Genomic DNA, 21,407 nt, shown 5'->3' on the forward strand with positions numbered 1-21,407 from the left:
ACAATGATATAAACTGGCACTGAGACTTACACACCACTTATTTGATTTAATTACTTAATATACTGCTTAATACAGTTACCAGCTCGCCATCGTTGTGCCGGTGTTCTTGCACTTAGGATAGCATGGAGGGTGATAAAAATTTTCACTGGCTTAATATCATCTGTGCACCATTATTTATTGAAAAACTAAGTATTACATTTAGAAATTTTATATACATTGTGAAAAAACTGTGAATGTTGTTTTCAAGAAGATGCTCATGATTTTGCACACTTTTCTAAGTTTTGACATTGGACTTTTTTAGACCGCTGATGTTTCCCTTGGGTAGACTTTATGCTGTGTGAGGACAGAGGTTCAGGCTTTACCTTCAAGGTATACCGAGGTCTTTTCTCCAATTGATTCCAGCCTCCTATAAGTTTATCCTTTGTTATGTGAATCTACTTTGTGTTGCTATATTGTGATAACCCTGGGCTTGGAACCACTTACAGCCCTCCGGATGGCCATTTCAGGAATGTTTTTTACCACAGTTCATGTCAGGGTATTAAAAAGAGATGGTCTGCCTTTTTGCTCTTTATTTCCACCACAAGATTCCAAACTTCCAATCCATAACAGAGGTAGCCAAAATAACAAGAAAAGGTCCAAAAATACAAGAAAACATTCTCAGAGCCTTTTGCAGTTATGAAAAGCCAAAGATCTCAAGGTATATTCAGTTTGGGAAAGTTCAACAGTTCAAAACGCTTTGCTTCTAACAGTTTAGAAAGTTCAACAGTTCAAAAACCTTCTGCTCCTAGCAGTGAGTCCTTTCCCTCTGGAAAAGCCAACAGCTCACCTCCCTCTACACAACCTTATTCCTGCTGTGTCCACCCACAGTTGCTCTTACTTGCTAGGCATCACTCATTTCAGTGGCTTCCCACTCCATCTCACCATTCCATCTCTGACTCTACAGGCATTTCCTTGCCCTCCTCTATGTAGTCCAAAGAAGAGCAGAACACAAGTCTAATGTGATAAAAAGGCTTTATTTGTGCCACTCTGTAAAATGTCCCGAGGTGGCCATGTTTCACCTCACTAGAGACTGGGGCAGGGGGCTAAAACAGCTATTGCGGTCCCAAAGGGCACAAACACACAATAGACCTAAAATCCAATGAAAGCAGCAACAATCGGCCTTGCAGCTCGTGAGGTTGATAGAAACATGACAACTGTCTCTCTCATTCAAGAGTTCTTCAGCCCTCAGAAAGTCACTGCCTTCTTTCAGTTTGGGCTGGGCTGAGAGGAACTCCTCCTTCCCCTCTCCCAGGAAAGGAGGGATCACATATTGCCTTTTTTTGTCCATGGGAAATGAGCTTCATCCCTGCTGCCCCTTCTAGGGGTAATTTCACTCCTATCCCCGGTCCGGCCCAGGTCTTTCCCTTATATTTTGGCTCCCAAGGGTTTTCTGGGGTATTGGGTTTCTTAATGCCTTTCCTCCTAGCAGGGATCACTATACCCGCTTCATCACAATATATACCTTATTTGAGGTGCCGTTAACGAGGGTCTTTTATTAAAGCTTAGCTCAAGTTATCTGCAGCAGGACCCATAGGAATGAAATGGGCCCTGCTACAGATAACTCAAGCTAAGATTTAATAAAAGACTCCCTTTATGTTTATTTAAAATCTAAATATACTGTCTGGACTGACAAACGTATCTCAGCGGCGTACATAATAATAATAAAACAAAAAGAAAAAAACCTACAATATTAAATGGACAGAGCTATTCATACCAAGAGAAAGCCTTAAATATCTGAACCACCCATTCCAACTCCCATTAAGTGTCAATGGCCTCTGCCTGAATTCCATAGGCCAAGCCCCAAAAAAGGGGGTTTTCAATGATATTTTGACATTTTTTATAGGAAGATTCTAAATCAATAGATGAAGGGAGATCATTCCACAATTGTGGGATGATGAAAGATATCTTGGAAAGAAAGAAATGTATGTATCAAAGAATGTACTGCAGCAAAATAAAGAATGTTATGAAGATATCTAACCAACAGTAGGGAAATAAAACCTTTCTTGAGAACTGAAGAAATCTGGTCTTGAAACGTCAACTGAGAATCAATAACAACACCTAGATAACGGAGAGAGGAAGACTTGCTGATCCAACAAACAAAGTGGTGAAGTAGGGGCTGTCAATAACATAACATAATAGATGACAGCAGATAAAGACCTGTATGGTCCATCCGTTCAACAAGATAAACTTATAGTACAGTGACGGGCAACCTTTTGAGCTTGGTGTGTCAAAATTCGCCAAAAAACCGAGCATAACTCGGGTGGTGTGTCACTTCGAGAAAAAAACCCATAATTTCACGATACTTATAGTTTAAATAACAAAAATGTATAATTGTAATATATAACTGTATTTAATAAACCAAAAACTAATTATTTAACTTACCTGCTTAGTGACTTCTTTGTTCATCTGTCAATCGGTTTCTTTTGTTGGTCTTGGTATTATTTAACTTGTGTGGGGTGCCGTGAACTAAGATAAGTGAGGGGGAGGGGGAATTCTTTAACTAATCTGCCTATTAGTGACTTTTTTGTTGCTGAATTTCATTGGCTAAATCTTCAATTGAAAGTTGGTATTTTGTACACTTCAAGCCCAAGCAAGCGCTACTAACTTCATCTTTCAATCTGTTTCTTTTGTTGGTTTTGATATTATTTAACGCTGAGAATAAGGTTTCACAAAAGTACGTAGAGGGAAAAATTGTGAGTAAAGCCATTGCTATATTTTTCAGGGTGCTAAAAGTGTCTGGTAATCGGATCCAGGCACTCCAAATTTCCTGGTAACTCAGATATTCTCTTAATAATTGCATCTTTATTCTGCATATCGTGAAATAGAACTGGTGCACATCTTAGGAGAGTTTCTTTAATAAATCCTCCCTCACTGAGTGCTTTTCCATGCTGAGCTATGGAGTGAGCAAGGCTCAAACTTGCAGATGTTAAATTTGTAGAACCTTTTAAAAATGTAAGGATGAAATTAGATTGGCTCTTATAAAAGTGTAGCTGCCTGGAAATGTATTCCTTCCTTTCATCCTCACTTTTTTTCAAGAGCTGGGAATGATTAGTTTCAAAATGTCTATTTATATTCCACGTTCTGCTTACTACCGTTTCAGTACATAGAACGCAAAATGATCTGCCATTTTTTTCTATAATGCCATACATCTCGGTCCATGTCTCTTGAAAGGGTCGGCTACTGCTACTACCACTTCCTTTACTTAACCTTGGTTTTTTATTTTTTGGGTTCTCCATCAGGGGGGCAGTGACAGAAGATAGAATTATAGATAGCCTGTTAGCCCTGCAGGCAATTAAGGGTTAACTAGCCTAACTGACCACCTTATGTAAATTAAGACGGCTGCCGCTATTTCTAATGGCGGGAAACGGCACCCATAGCACATGCCCTCGCCTCTCCCAGCCTCCCCCTCACCTATCTCAGCAATGATGGTCAATTAGAAATCCACGACACCCCAGAACAGTAGATTGGATGATGGTTGCTGTGGTTATGTGGTTGCTGGTAATGGCGATCACAGGGCCCTCAGAGATGCGTCCCCCACGGCATTCCGCTGCTCTCTGCTCCGCCGGCCGGAAGTGAGGTCAAACGGCCGTGCAGGAGCCGGAGCAGAGGGAGCAGCAGGGAGGGAACGAGCGGAGGACTCGGAGGGAGCCAATAGGAGCGCACACGGGTAAACATGCACCGGGGGGGGGGGGTGATTTCGCCGGGGGGGGGGGGGAGGTCGCTCTGCACCTTGGGGGGGCGCATCGGCGATCCGCCCGGGTGTCAGCAAGGAACGCCGCTGCTTCTCTGTATGCGGCCACGTGTCATCGAAAATGGCTACGCGTGTCATAGGTTTGCCATCAGGGTTATAGTATAAAGTATGATACATACAGTTGATCTTGATTTGTCCTTGCCATTTTCAGGTCAGAGACCGTAGAAGCCTGCCCGCACTGGCCTTGTTCTCTAGTTATGAACGATGAATCTGTCCAGCCATGATCAGGGCACAGACCGTAGAAGTCTGGCCAGCACTGGCTTCGCTTTACTACTACTGGTTGCCATCTAATCACCGCTAAGCTTGTTTGGTTCCACGCCGCCTACACAAGATTCCTTTGTGTTTATCCCACATATTTTTTAATTCCGTTACTCTTTTCATCTCTACCACCTCCGGAAATGTATTCCAGGTATCTACACCCTCTCTGACATTATTCCTGAGTCGGCTCCCTCACAACTTCAATTCATGCTCCCAAAATCCAGAAGAAGAGTTTTACTTGGATTAAGAACCTAGTACAGTTCTAGAGGCCTGATATCAATTTGCATAGGGAAAGTTAGCCAAAGGAGCATGATATCATCTACAAAGAAATACAATTTAATATTAAATGATTGCAGTAGAGTAGCCAAAGGATTGAGAAAAATATTAAAAAGAACAGGTGACAGCACAGAGTCTTGTGGAACATCACAAGTGATAGGATAGGACTGGGACATACCTCTAGACGTATTAACCTTAAAAGAACGGTTACTGAGAAAAGAAAAAAAACAAGGAAAGGATTGAACCAGCCAATCATATAGACAACAGCTGTTCTAACTAAAGAGAGTGAGCGGCTGAAGAGATCCAATGTAACAATAATTTCAGTACTATTAAATTATCTAAAGCCAGTTTGCCGGGGATGGAGAAAGTGAATGATACATACCTGTAGCAGGTGTTCTCCGAGGACAGCAGGCTGATTGTTCTCACGACTGGGTGACGTCCGCGGCAGCCCCCACCAACCGGAAAAAAAGCTTCGAGGGACGGTCGGCACGCAGGGCACGCCCACCGCGCATGCGCGGCCGTCTTCCCGCCCGTGCGCGACCGCTCCCGCCAGTTGAATGACTAGCAAAAAGATGAAAACACAACTCCAAAGGGGAGGAGGGAGGGTAGGTGAGAACAATCAGCCTGCTGTCCTCGGAGAACACCTGCTACAGGTATGTATCATTCACTTTCTCCGAGGACAAGCAGGCTGCTTGTTCTCACGACTGGGGTATCCCTAGCTCTCAGGCTCACTCAAAACAAGAACCCAGGTCAATTGAACCTCGCAACGGCGAGGGTGCAACAGGAAATTGACCTACGAAGAACAACTAACTGAGAGTGCAGCCTGACCAGAATAAATTCGGGTCCTGGAGGGTGGAGTTGGATTTAAACCCCAAACAGTTTCTGAAGCACCGACTGTCGCGTCGCGTATCCTGCTGGAGGCAGTAATGTGATGTGAATGTGTGGACAGATGACCACGTCGCAGCCTTGCAGATCTCTTCAACAGTGGCTGACTTCAAGTGGGCCACTGACACTGCCATGGCTCTAACACTATGAGCCGTGACATGATCCTCAAGAGCCAGCCCAGCCTGGGCGTAAGTGAAGGAAATGCAATCTGCTAGCCAATTGGAGATGGTGCGTTTCCCGACAGCGACCCCTAGCCTGTTAGGGTCGAAAGAAATAAACAATTGGGCGGACTGTCTGTGGGGCTGTGTCCGCTCCAAGTAGAAGGCCAATGCTCTCTTGCAGTCCAATGTGTGCAACTGACGTTCAGCAGGGCGGGTATGCGGCCTGGGGAAGAACGTTGGCAAGACAATTGACTGGTTAAGATGGAACTCCGACACCACCTTCGGCAGGAACTTTGGGTGGGTGCGGAGCACTACTCTGTTGTGATGAAATTTGGTATACGGAGCATGAGCTACTAGGGCTTGAAGCTCACTGACTCTACGAGCTGAAGTGACTGCCACCAAGAAAATGACCTTCCAGGTCAAGTACTTCAGATGGCAGGTATTCAGTGGCTCAAAAGGAGGTTTCATCAGCTGGATGAGGACGATGTTGAGATCCCATGACACTGTAGGAGGCTTGATAGGGGGCTTTGACAAAAGCAAGCCTCTCATGAATCGAACGACTAAAGGCTCTCCAGAGATGGCTTTACCTTCCACACGATAATGGTAAGCACTAATCGCACTAAGGTGATTCCTTACTGAGTTGGTCTTGAGGCCAGACTCTGATAAGTGCAGAAGGTATTAAAGCAGGTTCTGTGCAGGGCAAGAACGAGGTTCTAGGGCCTTGCTCTCACACCAAACGACAAACCTCCTCCACTTGAAAAAGTAACTCTTTTTAGTGGAATCCTTCCTAGAGGCAAGCAAGACCCGGGAGACACCCTCAGACAGACCCAACGCAGCGAAGTCTACGCCCTCAACATCCAGGCCGTGAGAGCCAGGGATTGAAGGTTGGGGTGCAGCAACGCTCCGTCGTTCTGCGAGATGAGAGTCGGAAAACACTCCAATCTCCACGGTTCTTCGAAGGACAACTCCAGAAGAAGAGGGAACCAGATCTGATGGGGCCAAAAGGGCGCTATCAGAATCATGGTGCCGCGGTCTTGTTTGAGCTTCAGTAAGGTCTTCCCCACCAAAGGTATGGGAGGATAAGCATACAGGAGGCCGGTCCCCCAATGAAGGAGAAAGGCATCCGACGCTAGTCTGCCGTGTATCTGAAGTCTGGAACAGAACAGAGGCAGCTTGTGGTTGGTCTGAGAGGCGAAAAGGTCCACCGAGGGGTTGCCCCACTCTCGGAAGATCTTGCGTACCACTCTGGAATGGAGCGACCACTCGTGCGGTTGCATGACTCTGCTCAGTCTGTCGGCCAGACTGTTGTTTATGCCTGCCAGGTATGTGGCTTGGAGGAGCATGCCGAACTGGCAAGCCCAAGTCCACATCCCGACGGCTTCCTGACACAGGGGGCGAGATCCGGTGCCCCCCTGCTTGTTGACGTAATACATTGCAACCTGATTGTCTGTCCGAATTTGGATAATTTGGCAGGACAGCCGATCTCTGAAAGCCTTCAGTGCGTTCCAGATCGCTCGGAGCTCCAGGAGGTTGATCTGCAGATCCTTTTCCTGGAGGGACCACAGACCCTGGGTGTGAAGCCCATCGACATGAGCTCCCCACCCCAGGCGAGATGCATCCGTTGTCAGCACCTTCGTGGGCTGCGGAACTTGGAATGGACGTCCCAGGGTCAAATTGGTCCGGATGGTCCACCAGAGCAGTGAAGTGCGGCAACTGGTGGAGAGGCGGATGATATCTTCTAGATTCCCTGTGGCCTGAAACCACTGGGAAGCTAGGGTCCATTGAGCAGATCTCATGTGAAGACGAGCCATGGGAGTCACATGGACTGTGGAGGCCATATGACCCAGAAGTCTCAACATCTGCCGAGCTGTGACCTGCTGAGACGCTCTGGTCTGCGAAGCCAGGGACAAGAGGTTGCTGGCCCTCGCTTCGGGAAGGAAGGCCTGAGCCGTCTGGGTATTCAGCAGAGCTCCTATGAATTCCAGAGACTGTGCTGGCTGGAGATGGGACTTTGGGTAATTTATCACAAACCCCAGCAGCTCCAGAAGTTGAATAGTGCACTGCATGGACCGGAGGGCTCCCGCCTCCGAGGTGTTCTTGACCAGCCAATCGTCGAGATATGGGAACACGTGCACTCCCAGCTTGCGTAGGTACGCCGCTACCACCACGAGGCACTTGGTAAACACTCGTGGGGCAGAGGCGAGCCCAAAGGGCAGCACACAATACTGAAAGTGCCGTGCGCCCAGGCGGAATCTGAGATACTGTCTGTGAGCTGGCAGTATCGGGATATGAGTGTATGCGTCCTTTAAATCCAGGGAACATAGCCAATCGTTTTTCTGAATCATTGGCAGAAGGGTGCCCAAGGAAAGCATCCTGAACTTTTCTTTGACCAGGAATTTGTTCAGGCCTCTCAGGTCTAGGATGGGACGCATCCCCCCTGTTTTCTTTTCCACAAGGAAGTACCTAGAATAGAATCCCTGCCCTTCCTGCCCGGGTGGTACGGGCTCGACCGCATTGGCGCTGAGAAGGGCGGAGAGTTCCTCTGCAAGTACCTGCTTGTGATGGGAGCTGAAGGATTGAGCTCCCGGAGGACAATTTGGTGGCAGGGAGGCCAAATTCAGGGCGTATCCGCACCGCACTATTTGGAGAACCCACTGGTCGAAGGTTATGAGAGGCCACCTTTGGTGAAAAAATTTTAACCTCCCTCCGACCGGCAGATCGTCCGGCACGGACACTTTGAGGGCGGCTATGTTCCCGTGGATCCAGTCAAAAGCCCGTCCCCGGCTTTTGCTGTGGAGGCGCAGGGGGCTGCTTAGGCGCACGCTGTTGACGAGAACGAGCGCGCTGGGGCTGTCCCTGTGCCTGACGAGGCCTTCGGGCCGGCTGGTTGTACCTACGCTTTGCAAAAGAATAGGGTGCAGCCTGCCGGGCCCGGGAAAAACGTCCACCTGCTGAGGTGGATGCTGAAGGCGCCCGGTGGGAGAGCTTGTCGAGGGCGGTTTCCCGCTGATGCAGTTGGTCCACCAGCTGCTCGACCTTCTCACCAAAAATGTTATCCCCCTGGCAAGGGACGTCAGCCAGTCTCTGCTGGGTGCGGTTGTCCAGGTCAGAGGCACGCAGCCATGAGAGCCTGCGCATCACTATACCTTGGGCCGCAGCACGAGATGCCACGTCACAGGTGTCATAAATACCCCTGGACAGGAACTTTCTACACGCCTTCAGCTGCCTGACCACCTCCTGATAAGGCCTGGACTGCTCCGGCGGGAGCTTATCGACCAGGTCCGCCAGTTGCTTCACATTATTCCGCATGTGGATGCTCGTATAGAGCTGGTATGACTGGATGCGGGTCACGAGCATGGAGGATTGGTAGGCCTTCCTCCCAAACGAGTCCAGAGTGCGAGACTCCCGCCCTGGGGGTGCCGAGGCGGTATCCCTCGAACTCCGTGCTCTCTTGAGAGCAGAATCCACGACCGCCGAGTCATGGGGCAATTGTGGCCGCATTAACTCTGGGTCAGAGTGGATCCTGTACTGGGACTCTGCTTTCTTGGGAATGGTGGGATTAGTTAATAGTCGCATCCAGTTCCGAAGCAGTGTCTCCTTGAGGACATTGTGCAGCGGTACCGTGGAGGACTCTCTAGGTGGTGATGGATAGTCGAGGACCTCGAGCATCTCAGCCCTCGGCTCATCCACAGAGACCACGGGGAAGGGAATGCAAATAGACATATCCCGCACAAAAGAGGCAAAAGAGAGACTCTCAGGAGGCGAGAGCTTCCTCTCCGGTGAAGGCGTGGGGTCCGAGGGAAGGCCCGTAGACTCCTCTGAGGAGAAATATCTAGGGTCCTCCTCTTCCCCCCACGAGGCCTCATCCTCGGTATCGGACATAAGCTCACGGAGCTGTGTCCTGAACCGGGCCCGGCTCGACGTCGAGGCACCAAGGCCTCGGTGTCGTCGAGTGCTGGACTCCCGCGCCGGCGGGGACGAAGCTCCCTCCATCGACGTCGACGGGGACTCCACCTGCGTGGCGGTCGAGACCGGCGCTGCAAGCGGCGGCGGTGTCGACGGCCTCGGCGCCGGGCTAGAGCTCGCCGGCGCCACAGTCATCGGCGCCGAGGTGGCACAGCCTGGCGCATCAGCCCTTCCAGGATCCCTGGAAGGATGGCTCTGAGGCACTCGTCCAGGCCCGCTGTCGGGAAAGGCGGTGGGGCCGGTAGAGGTGTCGGTGCCAGAATCTGGTGGGAGCCAGGAGACGGCACCGAAGTGCCGGGACCCTGTCGCGTCGGTACCTCCACAACCGACGGGGACCTCTCCTCTCGACGCGGACGCTTCGGCGTCGACTCCTCTCCGATGTCCGGATGCATCGAGGGCGACCGGTGACGATGCTTCTTAGTCTTCTTGCGATGCACGTCACCGGTGCCGGGTGGTATGGAGGAGGAAGAGGATGATCCCCCTTGGTCTCAAGGAACCGGGTCAGACAGGGTTCGGTCCCGTGGGCCACGGGCTGAGGGAGTGACCGGGGCCGACTGCCCACGCGGCCTCTCACCTCTACCCTCACCGGAGGACCGGTGGGCCGACGGGACCTGTTCTCCTGGGGTCGATGCCATCGGTGCCGATTTCTCGGGCATCGATACCAGTACCGAAGGACCGGGCGTCGATACCGATGCCGTCGAGGTCGACGTCGAGGGGCCGGCGCAAGTTCCAAAAAGACGGTCCCGTAGAACTTGCCTCGCAACCTGAGTCCGTTTCCGGAGACCGAGACACAGAGAACACGACTTGATATTGTGCTCCGGCCCGAGGCACTGGAGGCACCAAGCGTGGGTGTCGGTCTGCGAGATTGGCCGGCCGCACCGACCACACTTCTTAAATCCACTCGGGACCTTCAAGGACATCGACGGAAAAATCGCGTCGGCGAAGTTAAAGTCGTTGATGGTGGCGGAAATCACACCTCAAAAAAGAAAATCGACCGTGCGGCCACTAGGCCGCAACGCGGCGCCCCCGCTAGAAACGAGGGAAAAAAGGAGCGCGTGCTCCTCACTTTTTTTTTTTTTTTTTTTGAAAAAAGGAAAACCGGAGCACGCAGACTAGAGAAACTAAGAAAATAAAAGAGAATACGATTCGCGTAAACGCGAACGGCTTTCCGGCGGCTGAAACAGAGAGAGCGGCGAAGGCACGACTCTCTCCAGACGCGGAAAAAAAGGAACTGGCGGGAGCGGTCGCGCACGGGCGGGAAGGCGGCTGCGCATGCGCGGTGGGCGTGCCCTGCGTGCCGACCGTCCCGCGAAGCTTTTTTTCCGGTTGGTGGGGGCTGCCGCGGACGTCACCCAGTCGTGAGAACAAGCAGCCTGCTTGTCCTCGGAGAACAGAGGAATACTCTATATTAGAAAGTGGTTGAGAAAGAAAGAAAACACAAATTTGAAACTGGTCTGTAGTTCTCAGGCAGGGCAGGATCAAGTGATGAATTACCCCTTAGAAATGAGACCAACTATTTAGCTGTTGGCACTTCAACAGACAATAGCAATCAATCAAAATGGCCATGAATTGATCAAGGAAATTAAACACTTCATACAAATCGGGATCCTCATTCAAGTGATAATATTTAAGGACCCTTTTAACTAAAGCCCATTAAGATAAAGTTTTGCAGTTACCACATGGTAATCGAACAAATTTCTGCAAGGTAACTGTAAAACCTCTCCGTTAACTCTTGGAGGCGTGTCCAGCATCTACCACTGCAGTTAATACAGAGAAAATACCCTTACCGCATGTTAAATGGATGACAGCAAACACGGATATACATAATGCCACCTACGAAGGTGGCATTAAGCGATGTGCATTATCAGCTGTATTAACAGTTAACGTGAAGTAAGTTACTGTGTTCTCAACTGCAAGCTCTCACATTAACTGTTAGCACAGCCATGATCTAACAGCATTCATTAATCCCCATGTTAACTGCTCAATGCACGTCAGTAAAAGGCTCCTTAAGATAATTATAACCAATAGTACCTCCTTGGCTAGTCATGTACGAGAACAGTTCATTTCATATAGGATAACAACACAAATGAACACAATCAGAGACAGGGACTGTTTACTTCACTCTATTTAAAATCAAGGGGCCCGAAATTCAAACCGTGGGAGGTAGCCAGGCTGCCTCTCATGGTCAGTGCTGAGCCTGGGTATTCAATGCGGGGCTGCTGTCAGTGACCGGCATTGAATATCTGGTTTATTTTGGGCCACTAGGAACATAGCCAGCCAAGTCGATATTCAGCACTGGCCGGCTAAGTACATAGTGAACAAAGATAGACCTGCTATTGAAGCGGCCAAAGTTGGCGGCCAAACTTAGCTGGCAATGTGCTGGAAATTGGCAGAGAGACGGTTATATCGCATGATATAACTGGCTATCTGCTAAGCGCTAACTGGGGATATACAGCGGGAGACAGCTGGCTATCTCCCACTGAATGACAGGCCAGGTGCCATTCTTGGCCGGTTAAATGGTTTTAAATATCGCCCGGAAGTGGTTTTATCTTGAAAAATATACTAGTGGGTAGATCACGTTTTTTGTTAGGGACAAATGCCAATTATAATTTTATTATGGGTGTTTTCCTTGCTGATTCTCTGGATTATAAATGACAAATATACTTCACTGAATGATTGTGGACATTCGTTTGGGAAGCTTGCCAGGTGCCCTTGGCCTGGATTGGCTGCTGTCGTGGACAGGATGCTGGGCTCGATGGACCCTTGGTCTTTTCTCAGTGTGGCATTACTTATGTACTTATTTTACACTTTGCTAGTACACCGAATGGAATGAGAGATCTTTTCAAAGTTTTTACAATAGATTCTGAATGAATAGAACAAAAAGGACAGATTGCCATGCTGAGGTCAATCAGTCTGAATAAAAGGGTAGGTTAGGAAGCCACTTGGCTCATTTTTACTGTTTTCCACATCACCCTACATCTACTTCATACTTCAAGAGCAAGAAAGCTCTTGTTGACAGAGTTAGCATAGGTACATATTTGTCATCCCATTATAAAAGGATGAGAGCACCAATAGGGTTATTTTCTTTCTCCCGTATCATTTTAAAAAATGCATCTCGTACCTGATATGCCTTGTGACTGATGCCATACACTAATGGGTTGGCTCTCATGCGTACATAAAGGTAAGTGTAACTTAACCACTTCACTGCTTCTTCCACATTAGTTACTGTCCCCAGAGCAATCTGCAAAGAAAAATAATAGTTTTCCAAAATGGCATTTGCACATAACAGTTATATATGCAAATTAAGTCACAATCACACATATGCAAAGGTCAGGCGTATTGGGAAAATTCCTCCTAAAAAAACTGCAATGCTAATTGCATGAAGAGAAGCATTATATAGATTGATCCTGCTTAACCCAAAACACCAAAATTCATAAACTGAGCTGCTGCTTCCTGCTGGCAAAAAAAAAAAAAGTGTGTAAACGCTTGGACTCTCTGAAGTACAAACTTTGTCTGAAGCTCTTTCTTTTGACACCCTCGCTGTGTTTGACTTGTTTGAGTGACTGCAAGGGTTTAAATAAGATTTGGATAATTTCCTAAAAGAAAAGTCCATAAACCATTATTAAGATGGACTTTGGAAAATCCATTGCTTATTTATAGGATAAACAGCATAAAATCTGTTTTACTGTTCTGGGATCTTGCCAGGTATTGTGACCTGGATTGGCCACTGTTGGAAACAGGATACTTGGTTTGATAGACCATCAGTCTGTCCCATTATGGCAACGCTTATGTCCTTAGCAGCAAGCAGGTCCCTGTAGTAGCCTAGTGGTCGATGCAGTGCATTGTTGAGAAGCCGATATCCAATTCTAACTGCTACAACTGCGATGGAAAGTGCAAGCTGTCTAAAACCCACCAAAAACCTACTGTACCCACATATAGGGTGACACCTACCAGCATGTAGTGTTGTACAGTTGGGTATAGTGGTGGGGTTTGGAGGGCTCACCACAATATAAGGGATGTGTACCTGGAACCTTTTATGTGAAGCCCATTGCAGTGTCCCCTAGGGTGCCCCACTGCTCTGCTGAGGCATCTATGTGGCAAGTCTACTAGGAACACTACCCCCTCCCCCATACATACCAATGGTTTGTTTTTGCACATTTCTTTTTCAAAAATGGTCCAAAAAGATAGACGCACTGAGCACAAAAACATCTAGCAAATGATCATTTTCAAAACAAAGAGATAAGAGGTTTTTCTGCTTCGAAAATCGCTATGTTCGCCATTTGATTTTTAGATGTGTAACATAGGAATTTGGTTGAATTCTGACATCTTATTTGAGTTTTCACAGGCTTCTTTGTTATGGAGTTCTAATGAAGTGTATGTTGGTGCTTGTTTGGGTCAGCCCCCTTACACAAGGAATCAAAGGAGTTCTTCCTCTTAATCACCTCCAAAATTAAAATAATAAAGAATTGCAACCTCTGTTAACATATACACTTGTACGTTTGCAAACTTGCAGGTATACGTGTGTAACTTTCTTGCGAGTGTAAGCCTGGTTTACTCCTCAGTCAGGGCCACATCCTAAGCTCCCCAGATTCACAAAAGATTGTACTTCAGATGATCTGGGGCCAAAGAAAACCTCTGGTACGCTGAAGGGTATTCCCACCCTGGGGAAATGCAAGAGTCCACTTTCAAATAATGACCAGCAATCTCAGAAGGTAAACTTCAAAGTTTCTTTTACTGAATTAACTCAAACAAACAAAACAGTTCATAAATCAATCCTCATTTCTTCAGTTTAAGTGCAAAAGAGGCCCAGTCACATCCAATCAATGTCCATTATTTGTCTGTCCCATCCTGAATTAGGGATCCTCTGGCTGGCTGGCTGGCAAAGTCTGGTCAGGTGTGGGGCTCCGCCGCAACCACTTCCCTCCCACCTGGGGTGTCTTTTTCCACCAGGCACGCCTTCTCAAGGTTCCCCTTAATGGGGAACCAAACTCAGAGAGGTTTCAAGCACCAGACACATCAAAGTCCACCTACTCAGCTCCAAGTCTCCCCCTCGGTACTCAAGGTCTCAGCGGTGGAAGGTAACTAAAGACCCGGATCCACTATTCATATAGTCCTTTCCCACCTCTGAAGGTTGGACTCCCCCCATCTCCCCCACTAGAGCAGGTCTACCAGCCCCCATTACCATAGTGACTCCCAGAAAATCCTCCCACCTCTTACACGCAGAAGAAACATTTTTTTAGTGGGATCACATACGTTACAAATGTAAGTTACATACGCAGGTAGGCGTTTCATAATTTAAACATGTATGCCTGCGATTTTGCAAACGTACAATGACATATCAGGATCAAGGCTGGGGTGGACTTCAACAGCAACTGCAGTAGTTAGGAAGTAGGATAGGTGCCAGGCAGGCTTCTATGGTCTGTGCCCCAAAATTGGCAAGGAGAAACAGCGACCAAGTATGCCAGTGTTTAGTCATGAAGAAGTGGAACCTGTACAGAGTGCTAGATTCATCTCTGGCCACCTTGTTGGACAGTCTGGATTGACCATGCAGGTCTGTTTCTGCTGACACTTACAATGTGCATGTCGGGAAACACCTACTTACGTGGTGTACTTACAGGGCCTACCATACTGGTTCACCAGCGTTTTTGTCATCACACATCATTTCTTATACTCTTGATAAAGCTTTGCACTCTATTGATTCTCATCGACAGGTTATATTTGCTCCAAGGTTGGCTCATCTAGAACCAACATGACACAGCTTTCTATTTTGTCACCCCAAAACTTGAAACTCTTTTTTTTTAATCTGGTTGTGAGGACTTAAGGACCCAATCAATCTCTTGGGAAGAAAAACTATCTATCTATCTATATAGTGTGATATTTTTAGAGTATTATTTGATTCTAATAGTTTATATATATATATATATACTAGTAAAAAGCCCCGTTTCTGATGCAAATGAAACGGGGGCTAGCAAGGTTTTCTTCTGTGTGCATGTGGGAGTGTGTATGTCCCTGCCCTCTCTCCCCTCCCCCCTCTGAGTCCTTCACTGTTACAGAGAGAGCGATTTGATTTCGTGCTTTGCTGTGTTTTCCTTCACTGACTGTTTGTGTTACAGAGAGGGCGGGGCAGACACTCATGGGGAAACCGGATATCTCTCCCCCTTCACACTTCCAGCTGGAGGCTTCATAGAACGTTGGTGGTGCCTTTTATATATATATATATATATATATATATATATATATATATATATATATATATATATATAAACTATTAGAATCAAATAATACCCTAAACATATCACATGATATCCAATAAGATCACATCAAATCTCAACCACATGGCTGCTGCATAAAACATCACTTTAGTTAACTATGCAATGCTCCTGCCTCCACCTGTATAAATAAAATACAGGCTCTCAAATTTTTGCTAACAAAAATTAGCGAAGACCTGCTGGAACAAATGTGCCATTAACATCTTATGAAAAGACAAAATGTGATTTACGAGTCATAATTCCACTGGTAACACATTCCACATTAAGAGGGCCAGCTATGGAAAACATCCATTCCCTAGATTCTCTCAGATAAACAAGTCACATAGATAGAACATCTAGCAAACATTACCCTTCAAATCTTAAGTCTCTAGGTAGATGATAAACCTTCAATTCAAAACCGACGAAATACAAATTGGTGCCTCACTATGCAAAGCCTGATGAGTCAATGATAACTAAACTTCATTCTCCAAACTACTGGCAACCAATGCCCTCGTGGAGACTAGATTTATTTCCAAATGCTCAGAAAGTCACTAAACAGAGAGACTTTTGTTTTAGGGATGCCTGTGAAGAAGCCGTTCCATTGAATTTTTGATTTATGTTCATTATGGGTTCCTGGTCAGAGTGCTTACCTGACCACCATCGAAAGCCAGTCTCTTTTCCATGTTCACATCTGCCCTTCAGTCACTTAGCTTCAACCAATTGCCATGCATATATGCAAATGAAGAACTGAAAGCACCTACACAAACGCAGAGTCCAAAATACTGCCTTCACTATCAGCCTTATGAAGGAGGTTCTCCTTCATGCATTATTACTGGTTACATAAGATTAAAGCACTTCACCATTTGTGACCAGTGTTTGATGCTGTATTGACTTTTGTACTGTGTTTCAAGCAATCTTAATGCCCTGGCTGTAATTAAGTAATTTATTTATTTATTTTATTGCATTTGTATCCCACATTTTCCCACCTATTTGCGGGCTCAGTGTGGCTTACAATACATTGTGAATGATGGAAATACAATGTGTTACAGTAGGATTATGGGTTACATTATGAGGAGTTATGGGAAGACAAAGTCAAGTCAAAACATCATTTGGAGCGTAGAAACAATGGGATGTTACAATGGGGAAAAGATAGGGCGATAGAACAATAGCACGAAAACCTTATAGTATAACAATTTTATATGTGGGTGGAGTATTAATTGTGGAGAAAATACGGGGTAAGAGAATTCAGAAGAGGGTGTATTGATGCATTTCTGTTAGTGTGTGTGGACTTCATGTGTTTTGATCCTTGCAGTAAATTTTCTCAAAGAGAAAAGTCTTCAATCGTTTGCGGAAGTCGGTTAATTCGTAATATTTTATTGACTGGCTTGCCTACCTCCACTCTCAGGCCATTTAGTGCAGAACGCCACTGCAAAAATGGTTTTGAGAGTACCTAGGTATGAATGTATTACACCAAGTTTGATAAGCCTCCATTGGCTGCCAGTTGAGTTTTGCATCAGATATAAGGTTTTAATGATTTTTTTTTTAAATTTCCCAACACCTGTTGCCAGTCTCTATCTGCCCCTTTGCCCTTGTATGTCTCTACCTAACTGCTTCATGTGGCTTCTCAACAAACTAATGTCTTGCCATCTTTGGCATGTGGTAGAACTCGGGCATTTTCCTATTATACTCCACTGATGTGGACTGCCCTGCCCAACACGTTACGACAATTGTCAAATCTTTGTCAGAATTTCGTAAAGCTCTGGAAACTGATTTGTTTTGTTAAGCTTTCACTATCGCTTGAGGTATTATATTGTTAGTGGCTTACATCTGAAGGGTTTGGGATGGGACATCATTCTCTGTATGTATTTATGAACTAATTATTTTGTGGTTATTTTTTTGTGCTGTAGGGCTACAGCTTGTATATGCTTTCATATAACCTGCCATGAAACATGGTGATTTGGTGGGAGATATATATATATTTTATATATATATATATTTTTTTTTTTAAATAAATAACTACACACTGGGTTTATTCAATAACTGCTAGTTTGTTTTTTAAAAATGCAGACAGCCTAACCAAAATCCAAAACGGTTCTGTATTAGCCACTGGGTTTATTAATCTTATTGGGGCCCTTTTACAAAGGCGCATAAAGGCCAATGTGCATGCAGCACGCGTCAAATTTACATCATTGCCCAGCTAGCGCGTGTGCCTGGTGGTACATGCCAAAAACATGCAGTAGAAAATAATTCCCAGCGGTAACTGGCAGTTGGCGTGCACTGGAGGGTTGCAACTCGTGAGCCCTTAACGCTAAGTCAATGGGTGGTGATAAGGGCTTAGGTCATAAATAGACATGCACTGGTTTTCACTTTGCCGCATGTCCATTTCCCAGTCCAACCCCCCCCTTTTTTCCTCAGACGCGCTGGAGAAATGATCCAGCGCACGTCCAATACACACGCCCACACTACCACAGCCCACTTTTTGGCACACCTTAGTAAAAGGGCCCCCATTGTGCACTCATAAGTACAGAATCTTACCCTGCAGCTGAGAGTAATAACCAATATCTGTTCTGAAGTCCAAGTGTCTACAAAATACAGTGTTGAAACTGAACATCCTTCCACAGCGTCAGATGCACAATCATTGAAAGCCTTCTATTGAACTACAGGTAAATTAGAATCTACTTTTGGACCTTTGCTGCCACCTAGTGCTCATAGATGGATTTACTAGAATCACTGAAAATCAGAAGAAAATCCAAGGCTTTTCGGTAAGGACACAAAAAAAATGGCTAATACTAGGCTAAGAATTTAAAGCTAAGTAAAATAAAAGCACATTCTTGTTAAAAAATTCAGCCATAACCTAACTATTATTTTTTTTCCTTTTGATCTTTTTGACAAAACAACTATTTTAATAAAACGTAAATGTCAAGAGCTGAAAAAACAAAAAAATAGTCTTCTACAGCGACTATCATCATTGTAACTAAATAATTTTTATGATTCCTTTTTTTGTCAATTAACACACAACTCTGATGGTAGTGCCCAGAAAACTGATTGCCAGTAACAGTGGCGTAGCCAGACCCTGTATTTTGAACGGGCCCAGAGCTAACTTAGATGGGCCCTTCCACAGCATGGCACTCCATAGCCCCCCTCCCCAAGATATTTAAAAAAAATTATAGACTTTTTCACCTACCTCACATCAACATCTCTCCTCCTCTGCAGCATCCCGGCATCTGACCACCTGTCGCTGAACCCCATTCCTCCCTGGTGTACCTTACAGGCGTCCCCGGCACCTGCAGTGATTCAATTATTGCTGCTTGTGTCTGCTCCACAGGCTTCCACTGGCTGGGTCCCACCAGACAGGAAATGATGAAAGTGAGGGCAGGACCTGGCCGATGGAAGCCTGCAGGGCCGTGGCAGGCATCAATAATGAATCACTGCAGGCGCCGGGGAAACCTGAAAGATACATCAGGGAGGAACGGGGTTCAGCGATAAGCAGACAGATGCTGGGATGCTACGGAGGAGGACAGATGTTGATGTGGGGTGCTGCCGCTGGGTGGGCCTGAGCCAAGAATGGGTGGGCCTGTGCCCACCCTGGCCCAGCTACACCACTGACCAGTAAGATTCCTATTCAAGAGCATTCATGTATCTTTTAATGATGTTACTGACATTTCTGAACTTAACCCAAACATTTAATATGAAACAGTAACTCATTAAGCTATAATAAGTGGAGTGTGATAGTGACAATTCAGCATTACACACCAAATATTATTTGATTTAAATATAGTGTATTTTGCTTAGTTATCAAACCATAATATTTATCACACACATAAATCGCACATGACAGGGGACCACTGTCTGCAGTATTATCCGTAGCAGATAATTACAACTTGATCCCATCACTGCTGGACCCCAGCTGCATATCTGTAATGAATCTTATGTTACCATCTAATAAATCAGGGTCCAGAGCAGTGTTTCCCAAACTGTGTGCCGTGGTGACCTGCGGTAAACTTTGTAGGGTGCTGTGGAGCAAGATAAGGGCACGCACATGTCGCAGTGAATCCCTGGCCCTGCAAGAGTAGTGAATCCTGCCCGCCAACTATGCCCTTAACAGTGCTGCTCCTGCTTCAACTGGTTTGAGGCAGCGATTCCCACATGCTGACTGCTGCTAACCTGGGGGCAGGACACAGCAAAAAGGAGGCTTCTGGGTTAGCGACAGGCACTGTGTGGAAATTGCTGTCGCTGCCGGGGACCCGTTCAAGCAGAGGGAGAATTGTGGGTGGGGTGGGGGGAGGGAAGGAGAGATACTGCAGGAGGAATGAGGGGCATGGGTTGAAGGGGGAGGAAGGGAGAGATACAACAACAGGGTGAAATTTTGTACCTTGGCGGTCGAGGGGAGGGGGAGATGCTGCATGGAGAAATGTTGGACATAGGGGTGGAGGGAAGGGGGAGATGTGCATGGAAGCGAGAGTTTGGGAGAGAAGTCTGTGGGCCCGTAAGGATTAAAAGCAAATCATCTGCAAAAGCTAATACTTTTAGCTCTTTCTTCTGTATGCCCCCCCCCCCCCCAATCTGCATCTCACTCCTAAGCAAGCACAGTAAAGGCTCTAGTGTGAGAAGAAAGAACAACGGGGACATGGGACAGCCCTGTCGCGTGCCACAACCCACCAAGAAAGCCCCAGTTCTAAGCCTGTTTACCAACAACACCGCGTGGAGTTCTGTATAAAGGGTTTTCACCGCATTGTAGCACCACCCCAAGATAAGCAAATGTTTCAAATAAGAATGGCCACAGGACCCTATCAAAAGCTCGTTTACATTTAGACTAGTCACCAATGGCAGAAGGACATCGCCAACAATAGTTTACAAATGTTTAGTACGGCCTGTCTGCCCTGTACAAATCCCACCTGGTCTTCGTTGATTACAGTAGGCAGGATCAGAACTAGATGGGTTGCCAATATGCGGGACAAGAGTTTTACATTGACATTGAGAGATTGGGTGATTATTCCTTTGAACATCCCATGGGTGGTCAGGTTTGGGTAGGAGACTAATCAGTGCCGTATTTTTGTGGTGAGGAAAATGCCCACTTACTACTACTGCATCAAAGCAGCTAACTAAGGGTCCTACTAGCTGTGGGTTTAACATTTTATAATATTCACAGGTGAAGCCATCCAGCCCCGGTGCAGAGTATGTTTTTAAGGCTTTAATAGCCACCTAAACCTCTTTAGAAGAGATAGGGCTATTCAATGTTTTACAAAAGGCGGGAGGAACAGGGGCATTCCAGATCGCATCTAATAGTCTCGTATACGGGTTATGTCCTCCAGATTACCAGTGGGCTGAGTATAAAGGTCGAAGAAATGGTCTGTAAAAGTGTCGGTGATCTCCTCCACCCAAGAGGTCACCCCCCCCCCCCAAAATGTTTTTTATAATATCGGGATGTAGCGATGTCCCTCCCATGTCACTCTTGCCAAGAGTCATCCCACTTTGTTACCAAACCGCATATAGATGGACTTCTGATGTTGTAGGAGTCGTGATGTTCACTCATGGATGAACGAATTCAAGGCTACCCTAGTAGCTTGTAATATATTATACGTGGTTTATGTGAAACGAGTGATATACGTGTGTCTTGCTGCCTTCAACTTGTGTTCTAAGTCTATGATCCCTTGTGCTAGGCTTTTTTTCCGAGCACTTATGTAAGCAATAATTGTGCCTCACATCAGTGCTTTGGCTTGCTGGTCAAAACAGTTCCAGTGTAGAAGTATGGGATTCATTATTTCATTCAAATTCTGCCCATTGTGTCTGCTCAGTTATTTCCTTTGAAGTCTCGATTAGCAA

The 21,407-nt window shown here is 46.4% G+C and overlaps 1 protein-coding gene across 1 annotated transcript in view; it reads right to left on the bottom strand.

The window, feature by feature from the left end:
- LOC115467300 (activating signal cointegrator 1 complex subunit 3-like) overlaps positions 1-21,407 on the bottom strand; it is a 689,265-nt gene that overhangs the window by 331,212 nt on the left and 336,646 nt on the right. The window contains 1 exon segment of the mRNA XM_030199160.1: positions 12,458-12,577. Coding sequence (XP_030055020.1) covers positions 12,458-12,577 — 120 coding nt within the window.

The sequence above is a fragment of the Microcaecilia unicolor genome, chromosome 3 (genome assembly GCF_901765095.1).
Source record: "Microcaecilia unicolor chromosome 3, aMicUni1.1, whole genome shotgun sequence".
Taxonomy (NCBI): domain Eukaryota; kingdom Metazoa; phylum Chordata; class Amphibia; order Gymnophiona; family Siphonopidae; genus Microcaecilia; species Microcaecilia unicolor.